This window comes from Mya arenaria, chromosome 3 (assembly GCF_026914265.1).
Source record: "Mya arenaria isolate MELC-2E11 chromosome 3, ASM2691426v1".
Taxonomy (NCBI): domain Eukaryota; kingdom Metazoa; phylum Mollusca; class Bivalvia; order Myida; family Myidae; genus Mya; species Mya arenaria.
In genome coordinates this window covers 32,872,305-32,894,582 of record NC_069124.1, presented here as the reverse complement: position 1 = coordinate 32,894,582, position 22,278 = coordinate 32,872,305, and the positions used below count along the sequence as shown (strand labels likewise).

At 35.8% G+C, this 22,278-nt stretch overlaps 2 protein-coding genes across 4 annotated transcripts in view; both read left to right on the top strand.

The window, feature by feature from the left end:
* Nucleotides 1-4,721, top strand: part of LOC128226980 (E3 ubiquitin-protein ligase TRIM39-like) — a 30,800-nt gene extending 26,079 nt beyond the window's left edge. For all 3 annotated transcript variants that reach the window (XM_052937121.1, XM_052937120.1, XM_052937123.1), the window contains exons 9-12: nucleotides 1,040-1,144; nucleotides 1,967-2,071; nucleotides 2,594-2,719; nucleotides 3,138-4,721. In XM_052937121.1, coding sequence (XP_052793081.1) covers nucleotides 1,040-1,144; nucleotides 1,967-2,071; nucleotides 2,594-2,719; nucleotides 3,138-3,166 — 365 coding nt within the window. In that variant the 3' untranslated portion in view covers nucleotides 3,167-4,721. The remainder of the gene's footprint in view (nucleotides 1-1,039; nucleotides 1,145-1,966; nucleotides 2,072-2,593; nucleotides 2,720-3,137) is intronic.
* A 1,616-nt stretch (nucleotides 4,722-6,337) lies between these two features.
* The window catches only part of LOC128227938 (phosphopentomutase-like), a 31,076-nt gene continuing 15,135 nt past the window's right edge, over nucleotides 6,338-22,278 (top strand). The window contains exons 1-8 of the mRNA XM_052938899.1: nucleotides 6,338-6,471; nucleotides 14,201-14,300; nucleotides 14,798-14,865; nucleotides 15,227-15,315; nucleotides 16,353-16,437; nucleotides 19,913-19,996; nucleotides 20,790-20,813; nucleotides 21,018-21,187. Of these exons, the coding sequence (XP_052794859.1) occupies nucleotides 6,418-6,471; nucleotides 14,201-14,300; nucleotides 14,798-14,865; nucleotides 15,227-15,315; nucleotides 16,353-16,437; nucleotides 19,913-19,996; nucleotides 20,790-20,813; nucleotides 21,018-21,187 (674 nt within the window). The 5' untranslated portion in view covers nucleotides 6,338-6,417. The remainder of the gene's footprint in view (nucleotides 6,472-14,200; nucleotides 14,301-14,797; nucleotides 14,866-15,226; nucleotides 15,316-16,352; nucleotides 16,438-19,912; nucleotides 19,997-20,789; nucleotides 20,814-21,017; nucleotides 21,188-22,278) is intronic.

The following is a 22,278-nucleotide window of genomic DNA, read 5'->3' as shown; positions in this document are numbered from 1 at the left end:
ATTTCCATACTTTTAACAGAAAATGCATGTTAGCGAAAATCCATTCGAACGCATGACCTATTGCGTTGTGTTAATTTAAACATCTTAATGCTGAACTCTCTCAGATCGTCAGTTTTGACACTTTTTATTTATTTAATTATATTTGTATTGGCATCAAATCTTTCATTTTAGTCATATAAGATAATTTACAGATCTCAATTGTTTCGTAAACGGCCTAAAATATAATTTCATTTTTAAAGCGTTAGTTAGCCATAAAAACTCAATTTTCGAACGTAAATAGGATAAACTGCAATCCCATATAGACTAATATATAGTCGGCAGTCTTACATCACTGGTTTTAAGACATATTTGCAAAAACTGGCTCAATCAAAGACAAACAATTTAAAAAATTGACAAAACGATCAATCTGTGAAAGTGCCGCATTAAAAGCACTTTCGAAAAATGGTCTCCAGAAGTTCTTACCATGAACACGAAGCAGGACATGAAAACTTTGCCCAGACAACATTCTAAGTAGTACGCAGAGGTATATGTTACCATATTAAAGAACAATGCATTCAATAAAGAGTTTAGACGTGCACTTTTACTGTGTGATTCTTTTTCACTAAGTATGTGCTAAAAATAAATGCCCTAACTTTGAATTTGTGTTTTATATTGTCATCGTCTTGTTTTTATCGTAAGTGTCAGCTAGTTATTTTCCAATGCAATCATCAAATTACGTGTGTTTAATCCTCTATTAGACAATGCGCATTTTACACCCCTGGGCTGCTATTTAATATGGGTCTTAATTGGATCTAAGAACGATGTAGCTAATCGGATTGCTTGTTATTAATAACTGACCAATAGAGTGAATGAACTCAATGACGTATGACCATATGATTAACTTAAGTTGAATATAGAATACCACCCTTGATCTAAGCCGTAACCGCAGGAAAATTATGTCATACCATGCACGTAATGTTTTCATTTAGGTCAACCGTAATTTTATTTCCAAAATGTCTTGAAAATATGTCGGTTTTAATGTGACGTTTTTCCTTTACAGCGGAGCTTCAGTGTTTTACGAAAGGGGTTACTTTGCTGAGCGACCTGAAGACACTTCCAGGATCAAAGCTTCATATTGCCATTGCCGATCTCAAACGTTTTTACGGTAGGCTTCTATCAGTACCAAACTGAAAACATTTGCCAATTGTTTTTTACATTGTCTTTAATTTAACTTGACAAGTCAAATACTTCATTGTCCAGGGAAACAAAGAGATATTGCTTCTCGGTGATTTTTTTAATATCAGTCTGAACACCATTCTAACATTTTATCATCCTAACATGGTAGGGTAGAAACAAACACCATTCGAATATGGTGTGATAGAAAAACAAACACCATCCTAACGTAGTTTGATAGAAACAAACACCATCCTACCATAGTATGAAGAAACAAACACCATCCGAACGTAGCCTGAAGAAACAAACACCATCCGAACATACTTTAATATAACAAACACCATCCTACCATAGTATGAAGAAACAAACACCATCTGAACATAGCCTGACGAAACAAACATCATCCGAACATAGCCTGAAGAAACAAACACCATCCGAACGTAGTTTGATAGAAACAAACACCATCCTAACATAGTATGAAGAAACAAACACCATCCGAACGTAGTTTGATAGAAACAAACACCATCCTAACATAGTATGAAGAAACAAACACCATCCGAACATAGCCTGAAGAAACAAACACCATCCGAACATACTTTAATATAACAAACACCATCCTACCATAGTATGAAGAAACAAACACCATCTGAACATAGCCTGACGAAACAAACATCATCCGAACATAGCCTGAAGAAATAAACACCATCCGAACATACTTTAATAGAACAAACACCATCCCATAGTATGAAGATACAAACACAATCCGAAGAGAGTATGAAGAAACAATATTTGTATACCTAGTATTATGTTTTAGAACAAGAGTACCGAAGACAGCCGGTGGTCTTGGCGCATACAAAGATGATTCTACAGCAAAAGATACAACAGGTGGTTGCAGATGAGTCCTTCTTGGAACTTGGAGGTAAGCACTCAGTGTAAATGCTCAGTCTGTTGTCTTATGTGGTTTGCTTGAGGTTACTGCTATCAGTTTGTTCTCTGGTGTAGTTTACCGTTCATTCAGTTCTCATGTGTTTACTTGGAAGAAGTAGTTTAACCAGCTGTTCGAAGTAGTAAGCTTGGAGTCTGCCGCTTAGTCAGTTCTAGAGTTTTTGTTTACTTAGAGGTAACCGCTTAATCTGTATTCATGTGTAGTTTAGTCGGAAGTAACCGCTGAGTAAGTTCTCAGATGAAGTTTACATGGTAACCACTAATTTAGTTCGCGTATGACGTGTGAGGTCACCGCTCAGTCGGTTCTCAGATCTTGCTTAATCGCACAGTCGTTTCTCAGATCTTGCTAACTTGGTGGTAATCGCTCAGTCGGTTCTCATATATAGTTTCTTTGAGGTAACTGCTCAGTTAATTAAGTCCCGGATTAAGTTTAACTGGAAGTAACCGCTGATGTTGAAAATGAACGAGCGGATTATCCCCTATATCTCTTTTTTAGAAAACATAGCGAACGCTTTGAACGCTTATCTTGCAACGGTTGAAGAAAGTTCCAGTCTACATGCCGACGTCAAACGACAGGCCATAGAAATTCAACGACTGAAAAAACAATTACAACATTTAAAAGGTAATAGAGATTATTTCGGAATTTGTACCACGTCATGGAGATTACATCATTTCCAACTTTGTTTACGTTGTTATCAAGAAAACAAACGTATGCAGTCTAACCCCGTTGGCTCGAACTCTAAGGGACTTGCGAAAATACCTCGAGCCAAGCGGAAATTTTGACAATCAGTATTAATAAATCGGTCCTTTAAATCCAGTTTGAGCCATCGATGAAGTCGAGCCAAGCGAGTTCGAGCCAACGGGGTTCGATTTTATGTGTTTTACTCGTACAAAATAACGAAGACTAGTGATATCACTGCCAATAGCATGTAGGTTAAAGTATGAAAGGACATATGTTGTGGACATTCAATCATTAAAAGTTGTTGTGCGGGTTTTTTTAATTCGCCTGTGATTATGTGTCTCTGTGTTATTTTTTTCAGATGCTAGTATTTTGCAGCCTGAAGAATAAAAGACGGAGATGGAATGATGTGTAAAGCGTTAAAGAAATCAAGATGTCAACTTAAATTAACAGTTTTGTACAGTCTAGACGTGTATATACATGTTCTTATCAAAACTAAGTTTATTGAAATATGTTTTTGTTTTCTAATAGTTTCGACTTCAAGTTATCGAAGTATACGTATATATGTGACTTTGAAAATCATGCTGATATATATGATATAGTTAAGCATGTGTCAAAATCTGTGATAAATTCTCCACTTACCCATGGCTTAAGTTTAAACATAGTTTAAACATTATATATTTTACAACGATTGTGAAGAAAGCTATGAAAGCTTAAACTAAGTCACTCTCGTTGGCACGATGTTGCGCGAGAGTGTGGCCATGTGTTGTTGGAAAAACAGGAGTACCCGGAGAAAACCCACTTGTCCGGCTTGGTGACCACTAACCAAACTCACATTCGCCCAGGCCGGGAATTGAACCCAGGTCGCATTGGTGAGAAGCGAGTGCGGTAACCGGACAACCAAAGAGCTACCAATGGCTTAAAACTCGGAAACCAAAGATGTAGCTCCACGAAGATTTCATTTCCAGCTCCGCAAATTGGCAAACGATTATAACAAATAGTTTAAATGCTTAAAATCTATGAAATAATCAAATGCTTAGTAAAAGACTTTGTAATAAAAAGTGCATATATTTAATTATGTGATCTATTTCTACACAAAACTTGATAAAAAAAGGTGAAAATGGGGATTTTTTTTTCACTTTTTGCCGTATTTTATGAGTTTAATGAAAAAAATGAATGTGGTCAAATATCTTTCCATAAAAAAGGAAGGCTGCGGCAATCCGAAAATCGAAAAAAAATCAAAAGTTTTTAAATTCATGAAAAATCGCAAAAAAAGCCCCTTTTTATCCAATTGGTTTCAATGTTTTTCTTTTTTGTTCTATAAATAACTATTAATATAAACCACATTATTCAAGCAACTTTAAGAACTTGAGTTTATTTTTCGGTTAAGTCCTTAAAAACAGATGTGGTAACAAGACTAGACTTGTTTTATAAATTATTGAAACATCTTATATATTAATGACTCGCGCTTGCTTGTGTTTGGTTGATTCGCTGCCCAATAAATGGAAAAACCACACCTCTGTACATATCTGCTTCCGAATTTGCTACAAGTAATTTTAAACCCGATTGGTTAACTAAGCTTCAAAACATGTTAAATGTAATTTTATTTCACCATAATGATAGCATGATTATGAACTAATTGCTTTATTTTTTTGTAGATAGTGTTTTTCATATGTTTGTATATATTGTATATGATTGGTTTCAAAATGTTAACATTTAAATCAAACTAGGCTGGAAATAAAATGTATTTCCATTTTTGTTTTAAATATTGGAAACAAGAAATCTGCGGACCAGTCTCTTTAAAATGATTAGTATTATATTTTCTCCACTCACCGTCTTTCTCCTTTGGTATATCTGTGCGGTTGTTATGGGTATGAGTTGTTGATTTTGTAGTTGTTGTTTTTTATAGATTTCTATTTTCTGAACCTTTTTAATAAAAAGCTTGAAAAAGTAAAACTTATGTTTAGATTTTCAATTTGAAAACTTATCCTACATGTATATATTTTCATACATGTACCATTTACAAGAAAGTTGGTACCAGTGGCTCCCGGTTATAACAATTCGAAAGTATTTCGTTAAAAATGCATGCCTATCCACTATCAACTGTTTTAAGTTATTATTCGGAATTCTGCAACTGTCCAGTAGTATTCCTTTTCCTTATCCTAGCCATTTTGAACCCTCAAGTCCAAGTCTGGTTCCCCGAAATTGGGTATAAAAGACTAGCCGGACAGGACCAATTCAGAACCGTCTCCGTGGCCTAGAGGTTAAGGCGTCCGCTAACGTAGCGGGAGGTCGTGGGTTCGAACCCGCGTCATACCGAAAGACGTTAAAAGTTGGTACAGGTAGCTCCCTTGTCTGGCGCTGGGCACTAAAGGGTAGTGCTTGGATAAGTGGTTTATACAGAGCACGTTAATGAACCAAGACTCTGGTCTCTTCAAAGAGTTAGGGTATCACACCCGGATCTCTTGTAGCTCACTCTGTTTCTTCAAGACTTCCATGTCTGAATTTGACTTCAAATTGCTGTCACTTCTGTCGTTTACACACAATTAAAGTCGTGATGGCTTCACGGCGGGTTCAAGCCTTAATGCAGCCAATGGGAGCGGGCAGACCTTGATAAAATCATATTGACCAATTCCGGACCAACGGAAATCTCCGGAAATCGTTCGGAATTTCGGTTCGGTATAAAGACTGGCCGGACCGGACCATTTCCGAATATCCCATTAACCGATGGGCGTAAAACTCCCCCTTTGGCTTCAAAATTTTATTTGAGTCACACTTGTGGATGTGACGATGTCAAGCCTTAATGCAACCATAAAATTATAGGGCGCGGGCAGACCTTTATAAACTCAACAACAACAACCATTTCCGATTCAAATCACAAAATTAATACACATTTCTCTGTTTTGTAGGTATTTAAATTATTAATCACTTCAATGTGTTATCTTTCTATCAAATTATATTTGTATACCGAAATTGGTGTAAGTGGATGTGTAAGCTTATTTATACTCGCACTTGGGCCTTGCCCATTCAGCGAATGCTCCGATAAGATTGTAAGTCATTTTATTTTTTGGAACATAGTGCACGGACAGAATATAACCCTGGTTAGAGCTACCCTGGTCCTTTAACGTGCACAAGTGTATGACACTGTCACAAATGCCCGGGCCCCATTTAACGTCCCTCCCGGAGGACGATTAGTATTTAAGTGTTGTGGCGTGGAATCGAACCTGCGACTTCTGGAATGACAGTAAAGTGTGTAACCACTAGACCACGGATCCGCCAGAACTAGTCCGGTCCGGCCAGTGTTTACCCAACCGTACCCTCAGTCTCTTTTTTCCAAAAAGATTTTTCAATAAAGTAACATAGGGTACCAGTCTATCAAAATCGGATTTTTTTTGCAAACTGTGTTAAAATGAAATTCAAGTATTTGGAAAATTAATCATTATATACACGCGTCAAAACATATTTACGCCAGAAAAACAATTGTGGCACTTTTTCATCTATTGCTGCAAACCGACACAGATACGACCGTTTCTACGCAATGCCGTTTTGGCGAAATCCAAGCTGACCTTGACCTTTTAAAATCAACAATTTTGATAATTTAACGGTGTTGACTAGCTTTTTCACTTTTGACTGTGAGTAATATGGAGGACGCAGAGCTGAAACAGAAGATTGGAGAATGGTTTTCATGGAGTAAAGTAAGTATATTATGCATTTCTGATAACTGTCAATATAAGAAAATGTAATTATTGCGCGAAGTATTCACTACTGTACTGGAATGTAATTTATTGAACGTACATGTATGTAAATATGTAGTCGCTTAAGAGAGCGTCCACCTTTTAAACTCTCGATTTGTTAATAAAAGGAGTAAACAAAAAGATATTATGACTTCAGAAATTGAGATAAATCAACAGGGTTGGCAGCTATTAACTGTTAGGGTCCGATGTATTTTCTTTTCAGCCTAATAATTATGTAGCAGAATATATAGTCCAAATAATTGTACGTTGACAGATATTTTTTAGATTTTTGATATGGCAAATCCTTCACGTACAATTTGTTTAGTATCAAAAGTGGGTAGTTGTTCCGATCAGGATTCCGGGTTAAAGCATATAGCGTCTATAAAATATCATAAAAACAAGAAATATTACCAGATAATGTTATTTTATATTAGTTCCGTACGCACACAAAAAATATCCAACTTATAATTATGAGTTTGACGGCTTTTCTTCATTTCATTCTGTCAAAACGTAACGATATATACATGAAGGGCACCTGCAAGGCTTCAGGGCACAGTTTTAAATCGCTCGGAACATTTCGGCCATGGCCTAGTTGTTACGATTGTATAACGAGGTCTATCTCGAAGCTTTGTCGGAGGAGGCCGAGTTATTACGATTGTATCGAGTTGTTCCCCTTCGCATAATTGTTATCTGTGTCAGTCAACTTTCGTTTTATTAGAAAGGTAAACAACTTGTTCTAATGCATTAAATGCTTGTTTAGTGCAAAATAACATTTCACTTACATGGCAAAATATGAATTTAACTCCTTATGATCAATTTCAACCATAAAATACTTCACTTAAAACAATTTCAATATTTTTAAAACACCCCCGTTTTTTGCACATTCCCGTTTAGACGTTAGGGATTGGAAGAATCCCGTATAACACGTCTATTATTTTAGACTACAGAATATATTGCATATTAATGGTCACCATCATTGGCTAGTCCAAATAATTGTACGTTGACGGATTTTTTTTAGATTTTTGATATGGCAAATCCTTCACGTACAAATTGTTTAGTATTAAAAGTGGGTAGTTGTTCTTAGCAGGGTTCCGGGTTAAAGCATATCGTTCATTCTCCATATACAGGTCCAAATACTGAATAATCGTGTCGGCAATGGGTTAAATCTTGTATTTTTGTGAATAATATACATTTTTATGTATATTTCGATAAACCAGGTCGTCATCCTATAGGAGAATTCATAATAGTAGGTCTAACTACTCCTATATTTAAAAAAAATACCCTTTAATATCTAAAAATATCTCATTTTGGCTGTCGGTGATCGGGGGTGCATAAAAAGGTACCCATTTAATCTTTGGTTTTATCTAAAAAAATACACCAATTTATAAATCTTTCATGCGAGTTAGACACATACTGAGCAAAAATACACATAAATGAGTATATAATTCCAAATTATCCGTGTAGTGTCGAGTTTTATGATGTCGGCGATTTTTGCAACAGATACCTTACGGCGTTTTAACATACAGGTAAGGGAACTTTTAACATAAAATATAGCTATTTAAATTGCATATTTATATCATATAACTTCATACAATAGCAAAATAGTTAACAAAATTTAACGTTGTCAACACAGGATAACGAAATGTAAGCCTTTTTATGCTACGCTGGAAGATTTCAAAAGTAAACGACAGATACGTTACGACAATTTTTGCATATATTTTAACCAATGCATATATCCAGGCACTAATTAACATTTATATCCATAAAGTGTAACCAGAAGTTGTGTTATATTGACATAAAATGATTCTTGTACTAAATACAAAGTTCTCACTCCTTTAAAACAAATGTTTTAACAGATACGTTACAAACGACAGATACGTTACATCATAGATTCAAGAGTTACCAGTACCTGCATTTTAAGAACAATCCGTATAATAAACATTTTTGTCACGTCACCAGATGTAGTTTTTCTTATGACGTCACACTTGCGTCATTCAGAGTTTAAATAATGGAAACCATATAGAGGTAAAATCGAGGATGCTGATTTAGACAATATGCCGACTTCACAAGTAAGTATGTCACGTTTTTAATTCGACTTTTGTATCATTGATTTGTTTTGTTTCTGTTAAAAGACTAATTGAATAACATTTTGAGACATAAGGTATTGTGCGACATAGATTGAAAGATGATTAATTCCGGTGTTCTGGTCGTTGTAACGTATCTGTTTAAAAGTGTAACGTATCTGTCTCATATATTTTTGTTACAGTTTTAAGGGTTTATATTGTGATATTGTCTATTATTATGGGAATTACAGATATATATGCCTCTGTCTGTTCATCTGTTCGTATGTCTGTCTTTCCGTCCGAGCAAAATTATTGAATTTTTGTCATATATAACACCAAGATGATACTATATAATGTAATGAAAAATCCAGACATTGATGTTTTGATTATGCAGTTGTGTACCTGGGATTTTATTTGATTATGTTCCTTTGTAGTTACAGAGTTGTTGCCCTTTATATATAAACAAATGCAGTTTAAAAGCAGGTGTTCCTGTGGGATAAGTTTCAAACAAAAATTATAAGTTATTTTGAACTGTACCATGCTCATTCTATGTATTCGTGGTACAGCTAAATAAACATAGATGAACACATTTTTATAATCATTGGTGCATTTCTGTTGTTAATGCTTCATGTGTTTGTATTGTCTGTTTAAGGCGCTATGTCGAAAACAAACGCAGAAAGACAAAAAGCCTAAAGGGAGAAGAAAAAGAAAACCGATCCGAGTTTTCTGAGAAGAGAACGACAACGCGCAAAGCTCAACAGGAGAACAGCGCTAGAACTGACAATTCCGGAACATAAAACACGGTTGGAAAGAAATAGAATTTACTGTAAAACCTATAGAATGAAAAAAGCTACTAGGAATCTAGAACTAAACGCCCAAGAAAGAGAGCAGCAAACAAGCAATTCAGGGGTACAACAATCACCAGTAACACCAATAGCCTCTACATCTGGAACAAGTTTGAGGAGCAATTCGAACAGTAAACTTTATGTTGCTCTGCCATTCAGTCAAAGAAAATCCTCAACAACAAGAAAATCGAATGCAAAATCCCTGGCCAGAGCAAAACTAAGAATAAGTAAACTCAAGTACAAACTTCAGACCGAACAAAGGGCAAAGAAGCGATGGCAGAAGAAATGGCAAAGAATGTATAAAAACCCTAACACAAATGCAGGAAACAAGCAGACAGGAAATGACAACATGAACCCAAATGGAGCGAGTACACCAAAATCAAAGACATTATTTGAGCTTAGAGAAGCCGGAATTAGTCCCAAAAGATCGAAAGCACACAGACAGTTGTTTAGAAAGATGACACTTACTAACTGCCTTATTGGCGAACTGCGGGCATCAAGGGAAGAAAACAGAGCCTTGAAGAATAGACAGAACATCAAAAGTATTGCAAGTGGTCGGATAATGAAAAAATACAGATGCATGAACATATTTAACAAAGAGACAGGTATTTGCCGAAAAGGTTTGAGTACTGAAACAGCAAAAGTTCTGACACGTCAAGAGATAATAAGATGCTCAATGGAAGGAAAGAAGAACAGGGAAAATATAGAGAAGTTTTTTCGAAGAGATGATGTTAGCAGATGTATGCCAGGGAAGAAAGATGCAACCAAAGTAAATGGCCAGAAAATTCAAACACGAATTTTAAATGATTATCTCCATAACTTACATGACAAATTTCAATCAGAGAACCCGCAATCAAAGGTGTCTTACTCGTTCTTTTGCAAACTAAGACCAAAGAATGTAAAACTCACCTCACTGCTGTCCAGAAACACATGCCTTTGCACAGTTCATCAGAACATGGCTCTGAAGTTGAAGAGTCTCAGGTGCTATCACCTAGATATATCGCCGAATCCTGAAGTAGTAAGTCGTATGCTAACATATGAAGATATGAAGACAAAGATAGGGGATCTATCATCAGAGGAAATAGAATACGAAGAATGGCAAAGGGTAGACGTAGATGGTAAAAAAAGAATGAGAGTAGTAAAGAAAAGCAAACCACTTGAAGAGTTTAAAGATACAATGTTGGCTGAATTCCAGAAATTTCTTGAACACTGTTCCAGGGTACACAATCAGTACACTGCACTACACAAACTTAAAAACAATCTTCCCGAAAACAGAGCATTGATCCAAATGGATTTGCCGAAAATTACACGTGCCAGAATACAGACGAGATACAATCGGCGTTTAATGCAACATCAGTCACGATCCATCCAGTCGTTATATACTTTAAGCAGAATGGGACTCTTGAACACAAAAACCTGTCTTTTATTTCAGATGTCAACAACCACAACACAGCTGCTGTATTTGCTATCATCAACCGGCTTATGCCTGTTGTAAAAGAATTGCTTCCAAATGTTAAGATGGTCCATTATTGGACCGATTCCTCGTCATCTCAATATCGCAACAGGAATGTGTTTCACTTAGTAACACAACACCAAGAAATGTTCGGGGTGGATGCCTCATGGGATTATTTTGAGGCTGGCCACGGTAAGAGCGTGTGCGACGGAATTGGTGGTGCTTGTAAGAGAATGGCATCTGAAGCATGTCGACAAGGCAAAGTCTCCATTCAAGATGCCACAGACTTTTACAAATATGCTCATGAAAACGAAAAATCTATCTCTTACATCTTCTACACACAGGCTGACTATGACGCTGCTGTGGAAACCATTGGAAACATGAATGCCAAAGTCATACATGGAACTATGAAGCTACATGCAGTTCGGTTTGCAAAAGGTCAACTTATGTCACGGAAAACTTCTTGTTACTGTGATGTTTGTATGGAAGAACCCTGTAACACCTGGACTATTCATGAGCTCAATGGCAATACAGATGCGACACACAACAAAGATATTGCCTCTTATATCACAAAGGGAAACTACGTTGTCGCCATTTACGACGATGACTGGTATATCGGTCAGGTGATTGATACTGATGTATTGGACGATACCGCAGAAATAAATTTCATGAAGAAAAATGTGCTCAGGGGCAAAGTTCAGTTCAGTTGGCCATCACGAAAGGATGTTTTGTGGGTTGAATCGAACAAAATTGTAATGGAAGTCAAAGAGCCTGCGCCAGCTGATCGATTCCGTCGTTTCTTCACGCTTTCTTGTGCTGAGCTTAACGAAATAAGGGTAAAATGTCAGCTGTAACTATTTCGAGAATCAGACAGTCTGCAACATAAATGTGTTGAGTATTACTTATTATACTCATGACATAATGCTTGATAGAAATCATGTTGATTCCACCGTTGTACTTTTTACGATACTGTTAATGGATTTTTGAGCGTTCAGTTCATGTTTGTATGTTAACTTTTCCTGTGTATGGACCAGACAAATACTTTAAGAATGTGTTCTAGATTTACATTTTATTCCAACAGATACGTTATAAGCATAACAAAAAACATATATAGACTATAAACACTTCAGAATTAATGTTTATTGATTTTAAAGCGTTCAAACCATTTACTATATGTTAATGTTACTGTTGTTTTGACAAAATAGTTATAAAATGTTACATTGTTTTAGACTTTTAATTTGATTGCAACAGATACGTTATGTCTGCATTATACTTCATGTTAATGTTTAAAAGAACATAGTTTTATGTATCTAATACAGATTTGACCAAAACAAACGATTTCCTTGTTTTTCATAATATATTTGTTTGTTTAGTTATAAATATAAACTGAAATAACAAATTGGCATACAACAACAGATACGTTACATTTTACACATCTTGTAAAGCGTTTTGTTAGCTTCCGATTGTTATGTAAATCGCAATGACTACCAATTACAGTTCAAAACTATAGACTATGTCTTACAGATTTGCGTATAACAACGCTTTTAACATGCTTCATGGTGATATAACCAATAAAAATTTGAGGCAATTATAAATGTGTTAATAAAAATCGAGCCGTACATGAACAAAAGACAACATATTTTTTTATTTTCATTATTTATTTACATTGACAAAGTTTTTATTTGCTAACAATGAATTTAAACTAACATTTTCAAGAGTTTCACATGCCTTATTTCTTTATATGAAAATGTTCATAAAACTTCATATGTCATGTAACGTATCTGTCGGTCCTTTCAGCTGGTCTTGCTACCATTGCTGAAACACAGTCATTTACAGTAGATTAACTAAAATATTTCTCAAAGGTGCCCTTCAAATATTAGTCTTTAACATGAAACATAAAAAAATGTTATTTAAAGACATGTCATACTGGATCTAAAACCCATGTCGTTTTGGACCTGTATATGGAGAATGAACGATATAGCGTCTATAAAATATCATAAAAACAAGAAATATTACCAGATAATGTTATTATATATTAGTTCCGTACACAAAAAAACAAATATCCAACTTATAAATTTTTATGAGTTTGACGGCTTTTCTTCATTTCATTCTGTCAAAACATAACGATATATACATGAAGGGCACCTGCAAGGCTTTAGGCCACAGTTTTAAATCGCTTGGAACATTTCGGCCATGGCCTAGTTGTTACGATTATATAACGAGGTCTATCTCGAAGCTTTGTCAGAGGAGGCCGAGCTATTACAATTGTATCGAGTTGTTTCCCTTCGCATAATTGTTACCTGTGTCAGTCAACTTTTGTTTTATTGGAAAGGTAAACAACTTCTTTTAATGCATTAAATGCTTCTTTAGTGCAAAATAACATTTCACTTACATGGTAAAGTATGAATATAACTCTTTATGATCAATTTCAACCATAAAATACTTCACTTAAAACAATTTCAATATTTTTAAAACACCCCCATTTTTTGCACATTCCCGTTTAGACGTTAGGGATTGGAAGAATCCCATATAACACGTCTATTATTTTAGGCTACATCATTGGCATCAGAATCCTTAGACAATAAATTTAAGTTTTTGCAGAGCCAGACTCTTTAATCAGTTTTTCTATACCACATGATAAATTGCATCGAAAAAGCTCAGAGGAAAAATTCAATATTTCAGTCTAGCCACAAAAATGCGCGTTTAGGGAACTTTTTTAACATCTGGATATTCATTTTGTTCCATAAACGCCACAAATTAACTGATCTATACCAATGTGAAATATATTCTTCAACTATTACTCCACAATACTTAACATTTCACTGTTAAATAATAACACAAACGTTATACTTCAATTATTTTAGCCAATACCTTTTACTTATGACACTTCAGTGTTTAATGAAGCACAAATAATAAGTTTTTTTAGATTGACTTCTGTCAATAAAGCATTGCCATTTTGAAACCATTTAGCAGGTGCCCGTTATCTTTCCGCTCAATATACTTAGCGCTGGGATCTGTCATTCTTGGCTAGGAAAACAACAAGTAGGATATGGAAGCAAAGAGTCGCCATATCAAAAATCGGCAAAGACTCTGAAGCGGCTGTTTATATGGACTAATTTCGGTCTGAATCCCTCGTACTAAATTTGGAATAGGTAGAGTTGTAATTGATCTTATTTAAGATATTGTATGTCAATTTTTTTGAGTACAGAAATAACTTAGTTCTTACTGTTACTTACCGGTAAATGTTTCTTAATTATTTTAACTTTGAAAAATTGGATGAGTACTGGTATTCATTTATTGTAAAATATCACTCATATTTTCTTGACTAGAATGAGAAGGACAACGGTGAAATCCAGCAGCTGGTAGCCAAGCAAGATGTTGCTGAACTCCGAACACGACTTTTTAACCGCATGGAGTTTGGTACTGCAGGTATATAATTTTTATGTACATACACAATCATGTAATATTTATTTGCTAAGTTTTAGGACAATATCAATACTTTATTTAGTAAACTGACTATCAATCATGTACTGTAGTTCGTATAGTTCCATCTTAAGAATTGTACAAAAAGCACAATTTTATTGTAGATGTGCTTGGTTGTAAAACTGCAATCTTCCAGAGTGACACAGTCTCTTGAGGAGTGGAGAAGAGCTCTTCCACCATGTTATTTTTTTAAGGGGGATTCAGTTCACTCACTAAGAAAAAATATTTTATTTTACTTTTGTGCAGAATTATTTTGTTTATTTTTTTATTTATATATGAATGTCTTTTATTTTAAAGTTAAGATTAATTTAGAAATTGGAAGTGGTTACTTGATCATCACAATGTGATATATGTGACAGCATTGATAACTTACTAACCTGCAAGGAGAAGTAACTGCTGCCTGGTGTTTGATAAAAATATTGATGAGTTCTAGTTTGGTTTAGGTCTACGAGCCAGGATGGGGGCTGGCTACAACATGATGAATGACCTAACTGTTATTCAGGCCACTCAGGTACGCCAACACTTTACAATAAATGATTGAAGAGTGTTTAAGATGAATGGGACTTGGCACAAGAAACATTGGCATTTTTTGGAGAAGTCTGTTGACAATATATCATATGTTTTGGTGTCAAAATGCTCCAAAATATCAGAAATGTATTATGGTAATTCTTTGAGTACTGTAAAATGCCCTTAAATATTGTCTGCTGTATTTTTTAAGCATAGAGTACTGTGAAAGGCCTTAAAATCTACTCTGCTTTAGTTGTAAAGTATAGAGTACTGTGGATGGCCCTTAAATATACTCTGTTGTTATTGTTTAGAGAACATCTGACTTGAATTTCTGATCATTTAATATATGTGTATATTGATTATAGGGCTTATGTGCATACCTGCTGAAGACCACACCACAGGCAAAGGAGATGGGTGTCTGTGTTGGCTATGATGGAAGACACAACAGTAAGAGGTAGGAACTGAACAACACCCATTAATGGCAATGCCATACCAAATTGTTTTAAGTTTAGTGTCAACTCTTAGTACAAAAACTTTTCTAGCTATCTTGGAAAACAAACAAACTCCCGAAAAAACAAATATAAAATGAGTGACATCCTATGTAGAGCATAAACACCAGAGCGTTCTTAGTCCATTCTCAGTTTGCGAGATAGATTTTCAAGTTGCAAAGTGGGTTCAAATAAAACTTCTATTTAAGTGGGAATCACACATCATTTTCTGATATCATATGCCAAGAATACTAAACAAAGTATAAAGAATGTTGTTAAAATGCATTTGTGTTCTGGAATTGTAGTTAAAGGAGATTAAAAGTATGTGGCAAAATTGTTTATTATAGAAAATGTGTTATGTTTTTTCTATTGAAACACCCAAAACCTATCTGTCTGCAGATGCTTGACAAATAAACAATTTGGTATGGCCTGTTTACTTGTCACACTATGTAAAAGTTCTTATTTACTTCTGCTTTTGGTTTGTACATAGAGGAAAATTGTTTGTTTCAGTGTAGGATAGTAATATATTTCACCAAGTGAGCACCAAAAGATATATTTCATTAGTGGCATAGCCATGAGAGAAATACGGTATATACTTTTGGTATTCATGATAACATAAGTATGGAAGCGAGGTAGTAGGTATATGAAACTTTGTGTACAAGTGGTAAGGGCCAATACAGAAATTATGTACAACATTTAAAAATACTGTTACTAGTATGCATTTATGTATTTTCACCTTGGGCAAATTGACCAAATGAGTAAATGTTTTGCATATAAAGGCATCATTAGTTAATGACAGACTTAAGATTTTTGGGAAATTAAAGATAAATATGTTAGATACCTGAGATTTATGACTATGTTGTACTACCAGTTTAAATCCTTTATTTAATTTCCATATTTTGCACTGTACTCTATTTACAGTATTGATAACAGCTTTACAATAAGTTGTCTCAATGCAGCTTGTTGTGATCTGACGGATTAAAGCTATAAGCTTGTATTTCAGGTTTGCCCAGCTGACAGCAACTATATTTTTGCACAAGGGGGTCAAAGTCTACCTGTTCTCAAAGCTCTGTCCAACTCCTTATGTTGTAAGTATTCTCCCATAAGTCATTTTTATGTCCTAATGAAAAGAGGGGGGGGGGGCAAATAAATTTGCTCTCCTCTGTCTGTCCAACTGTCCGTCAGTCTCAAGATATTGTATCAAGCATATCTCTTAAAGTATTAAAGCAAAAGTGATGAAACTTCACAGGCATGTAAAGCATCATGTTGGTATGTGTGGCTGCACCCAATATATTCAAGTTATGGCCCTTATCTTAGTTAATAAATAACATATAGAGTATGCAATAGAAGTATATTAGCGATGCAGAATGATGAAAGTTATAGGAATGTTCAGCAGCAAGTGAAATTCTGCACCTTGGATTTTCTGTTAGGCTGTATCCAGCTAGTGAAGAGTAATGACCTTTAACTTAGCTAAAAACAGTAGCTTATAAAGCATGCAATTTTGTATCATGCCTGTGTCTTCAAAAGAATACAAACTCCAGTAATTTTACAGGAACGCTTAGCAACATGTGATGTTGTGCACATGGGTTTTTGTCTGATTCTGCATCAAGTTAGTGCAGAGTTATGGTCCTTGACTTAGTTTAAAAAAAAGCATACTGGTACAATAATGTGTCATGCATATCTCCAAAGTTAATTAGCCAGGGTCATAAAACAGGAATGTTAACTGTAACATTATACGGCAATGAATTAGTTCCCCCCGCTATTTATAGTTCACCTTGTATGATAAGGCCAGCCAGTCAACACAGCTCGTCAGTTTATCTCTAGCAGTCAGAGCTGTACCATCCTCACCAATATCATATGTATCAATAATAAGTAGTTAGAACACATGCAGTTGTTCTTCATAACATAACATTGATCATCATGTGAAGTTGTGCACATAGTTTTTTTTTTTTTGTTGCTTTACAAAATAAGTGCAAAAATAAAGCCCTTGACTTAATGTCAAACTATGGCATATAGAGCTTTCTTATGTTGTGCATATTTCAAAATTTGTTAGAGCAAGGGTCATGAAAGTTTACAGGGAAAGTTGTGCACCTGGGTTTATCATGTTGTTTCCTTTAATTATGCCCCCCTTCGAAGAAGAGGGGTATATTGCTTTGCACAGGCATGTCGGTATGTCGGTCGGTCGGTCCGTCGGTAGACCAAAGCTTGTCCGAGTGATAACTCAACAATTCCTGGACGTATGGTCATCAAACTTCACATGAAGGTTGGGCCTGACCAGTAGATGACCCCTATTGATTTTGGGGGTCATCGGGTGAAAGGTCAAGGTCACAGTGACCTTTAATGGTAAAATAATTTTAAAGCTTGTCCGAGTGATAACTCAACAATGCCTACACCCATGGCCCTCAAACTTGACATGGAGGTTGGGCCTGACCAGTAGATGACCCTTATTGTTTTTGGGGGTCATTGGGCCAAAGGTCAAGGTCACAGTGACCTTGAATGGTAAAAGGTTGTCCGAGTGATAACGTGACAATGCCTGCACCCATGGCCCTCAAACTTGACATGGAGGTTGGGCCTGACCAGTAGATGAACCCTATTTTTTTGGGGCTCAATGGGTCAAAGGTCAAGGTCACAGTGACCTTGAATGGTAAAAGGTTGTTCGAGTGATAACTCAACAATGCCTGCACCCATGGCCCTCAAACTTGACTTGGAGGTTGGGCCTGACCAGTAGATGACCCCTATTGTTTTTGGGGGTCATTGGGCCAAAGGTCAAGGTCACAGTGACCTTGAATGGTAAAAGGTTGTCCGATTGATAACTCAACAATGCCTGCACCCATGGCCCTCAAACTTGACTTGGAGAATTGGCCTGACCAGGAGATGACCCCTATGGTTTTGGGGGGTCATTTGGCCAAAGGTCAAGGTCACAGTGACCTGGAATGGTAAAAGGTTGTCCGAGTGATAACTCGACAATGCCTGCACCCATGGCCCTCAAACTTGACTTGGAGGTTGGGCCTGGCCAGAAGATGGTCCCTATTGATTTAAGGGGTCATTGGGCCAAAGATCAAGGTCACAGTGACCTGGAATGGTAAAAGGTTATCCGAGTGATAACTTGACAATGGCTGCACCCATGGCCCTCAAACTTGAGTTGGAGGTTGAGTCTGGCCAGAAGGTTGTCCCTATTAATTTTAGGGGTCATTGGGCCAAAGGTCAAGGTCACAGTGACCTTGAATGATAAAAGGTTGTCCAAGTGATAACTCAACAATGCCTGCACCCATGGCCCTCAAACTTGACATGGAGGTTGGGCCTGACCAGTAGATGACCCCTATTGATTTTAGGGGTCAAAGGTCAAGGTCACAGTGACCTTGAAAGCAAACTCGACAATTCTTGGACCTATGGTCATCAAACTTGACATGAAGGTTGGGCCTGCCCAGTAGATGACCCCTATCGACTTTGGGGGTCATCAGGCCAAGGTCAATGTCACAGTAACCTTTAATGCAAAAAAGTTAACAAATCTTCCCCCACTGATATCTCAACAATGCCTGAACCTATGATCATTAAACTTGACATGGATGTGAAGCCTGACCAGTAGATCACCCTTATTGATTTTAGGATTCATAGTGCCAAAGGTCAAGGTCACAGTGATCTTGAATGGTAAAAGGTTGTCCGAGTGATAACTCAACAATGCCTGAACCCATGGCCTTCAAACTTGACTTGGAGTTGCATCTGACTTGTAGATGACCCCTTATGATTTAAGGGGTCATCGGGTCAAAGGTCAAGGTCACAGTGACCTTGAACGAAAAAAACTTGTCTTGTGATAACTTGACAATGCCTGCACCCATGGCCCTCAAACTTGACATTTAGGTTTCTGGTGACCAGCTGATGACTCTGGATTTTGAGTTCATAGAGTCAAAGGTCATGACGGTCATAACACACTATCCTCACACTTTAATGGTCATAATCTTAAAACAGCAACGAATCAGCTGTCATTTCGGTCCATGCATATTTCATTCAATTGTCCATATAATCCTGACAACATGGCGCTCAGGGGGGGCATAATGTTTGACAAACATCTCTTGTTATATAAGAGTTATGGACCTTAACTTAGTTACTTAAATTGCATATGCAGCATGGTATCTAATGTCACCCCTACCTCGTTAAGTATATAAACCAGAGTCATGAAATTTTATGGGAAGGTTAACAAGCATGTTTTGTGGTGCATCTGGGGTTTAGTTTGTATAATGATTTATATATACTTGTATATTTTACTTATAACAAAATCATTAATGTCCTATATATAATATGCATACGCATATATATATTAATGTACATGTATCAATGGTTCAAAGGACATTGATGATTTTGTTATAAGTAAAAAGAACAAGTTAACTAATTGGAAAACACTTTTCATTTGTTCACTAATTACACAATTTGTTGTACAAAATACATGTATTCATAGTATCTGTCAATGCATTGTTCTAAACAATGGATAACACATCTAACACATGTAAAAAGTTTTGTTTCTATCAAGCACCGAACTATATATTTTCCTATATTTCTCACCCCTAGGCTTACACAACACGGCACAACAGGTGCGCATGTGGAGTGATGGTGACAGCCTCTCACAATCCCAAGGAAGATAATGGATACAAGGTTAGATTACCTTCGTTATTTACACACACATTTTAGCAAAATATTACGATATACAGTCGAAACCCTTATGTTTGATATCGGGGCCAAAATACTTAAAGCCTTGCAAATATCGAGCCAAATAGGAATGCTTCCATAGAGTAAAAATTGGTCCTTCAAGTTCGAGCCAACAAGGAAATCAAGCCAAGCAATATCGAGCCAACGGATTTCGACTGTAGATCTCTTTAATTTATAGCCATTTAACCTTTCAGGATGGAGTCCCACTCACTGGTAAATTGACCAAGTTTGACTCTTTGCTTTCTGTTAGTAAGATAGCTGTGCATAAGTTTACATGCTTGGGCTGAGGGACCAAATGCATTAAGCTCATCTAAGATGAAATTATGGTGCAGGCAGTTGAATGCTTTTGGGAGGTACATTAGATCTGCGCCTACATAATTATATGTTTTCATCGAGGGCTTTTTTCCAGTCTTTCGCCAGCCTTAACAAGGTAGTTTGAAATCCAAATGTGGTTCTGAATGCTGCCAGGAATGGATGCAAAATGTTGTCAAAATGACTAATCAGTTGCTCACTTATGACCTGTTCATATAATTTAGACATTGATGGTAAAATACTGGTTTACATACATTTTTGCATAAATTGGCTTATTCCAAGACAAAAAATAAATAAAAAAGTTGTCAAAATGTTCAGTCTGTGAGAGTGCAGCTTTAACAAATAAATAATGACAAAATTTGTGATACTATTAAGATACTATTTTTATTGTCTTGTAGGTTTTGTATAAAAACATTTATCTTTTCAGGTTTATTGGTCAAATGGAGCGCAGGTAAAAACCCATGATTTCATATCATATTTTCAACTTAATCAAATGGTCAGTTTTAGTCTCCAAATCCAACTTAAATTCAGCTTATGAATTGAAGCTTAATATTCATGTTAAGAAAATTTATTTATTTTAAAATTGCTAGCTTTAGGTAAACTGTCATAGCTATGTAATGATTAAATAATAACAGCTGTATTACTTTTCATTAAGATAATAACGCCAATTGACAAAGGAATCTCGGAATGTATTCTGGAGAACTTGGAACCGTGGGAGACATCTTGGGACACTGATTTCACAGGAACCAGCCCCCTCTGTGTAGACCCCTTCGATGACATACATACACGATATCAGAATGATGTGTTAAGGCTTTGTTATTATAAGTGAGTTTCATTTTTTTTTAAACTGTTCATATTCAAGTTTTAGACATATTAATTCTCAAAACGTTACTGCTCTATTAGTTTATTGGAGACCAATATGATCTGCTGTATTTTTAACAAGATTTATGACAGCTGTTGCAGATGAACATGTTTTATGGCAGATTTCACAAAAAAGGCAATTATTTGGCCCATTTGCTTTCATTTATTGTTATTGCATGTCAACGTCATATATACAGCAATTGCCTTTCCCAACCCAATAAAAACACCTAATAGAAGTGATTTGTATTAAAATAATGAAAATATTGTGTTAAATAAGGTAAAAAAATGTAAAAATATGCCGATATTTAGGACAAAAAAGACAGAAAATCTTCCCGGTACCAATATACCACTTTTTTGAGGATGCTTTTCAGTAACATCTGGTAAGTATTTTATTCTTGTCTGTTGAATAATGTTTGCAAGAAATGTTAATTAAAACAATAATATATCTAAAATGATTGCATTTCGTTCGTAATATACTTAAATTTTCGGTATTTGCGCATGGTGATAACGTTACGGTAATCTGTCCTCGAATTTTTGTGTAACATTAGCAGACATGATCCACTGCTAACTGTTTTAAGCCTAAACACACTTTTATTAAATCACTGAAAACAAAGACTACGTGTCGGATAAAAACAGAATTGCATGTAACAAGAAATTGGTCATTCCCGATCATAAAGTTTTTTAGGTCTAAAAATGTGTTAATGTTACTCAAAATCAATTCTGTCCCATTTTAGCATGACGATAGCACCTTTTCTATTCGTGAATAATTTACACCGACTGAGGGTTAACATCCGGGTAGCGATTACTTTTATATTGGACTGGTTCACAGTTGACATTGAAATGATAAAAATAGTGGTGAATACCGTTGATAAAAACTTAATCCAAGTTTGGCTCATTCTGTCCTTCGATGTAACGTTAACATTATGTCACGCTAGCATTAAGACAAGCGCTTAATAAAGCAAGAAAATCGTTGAAATTTGATGACTTTCCCAGAGTCAATTATTCAAACATAACAATGTCGTCTGTAAACTATCGTTTGTAAGTATTCATTCATT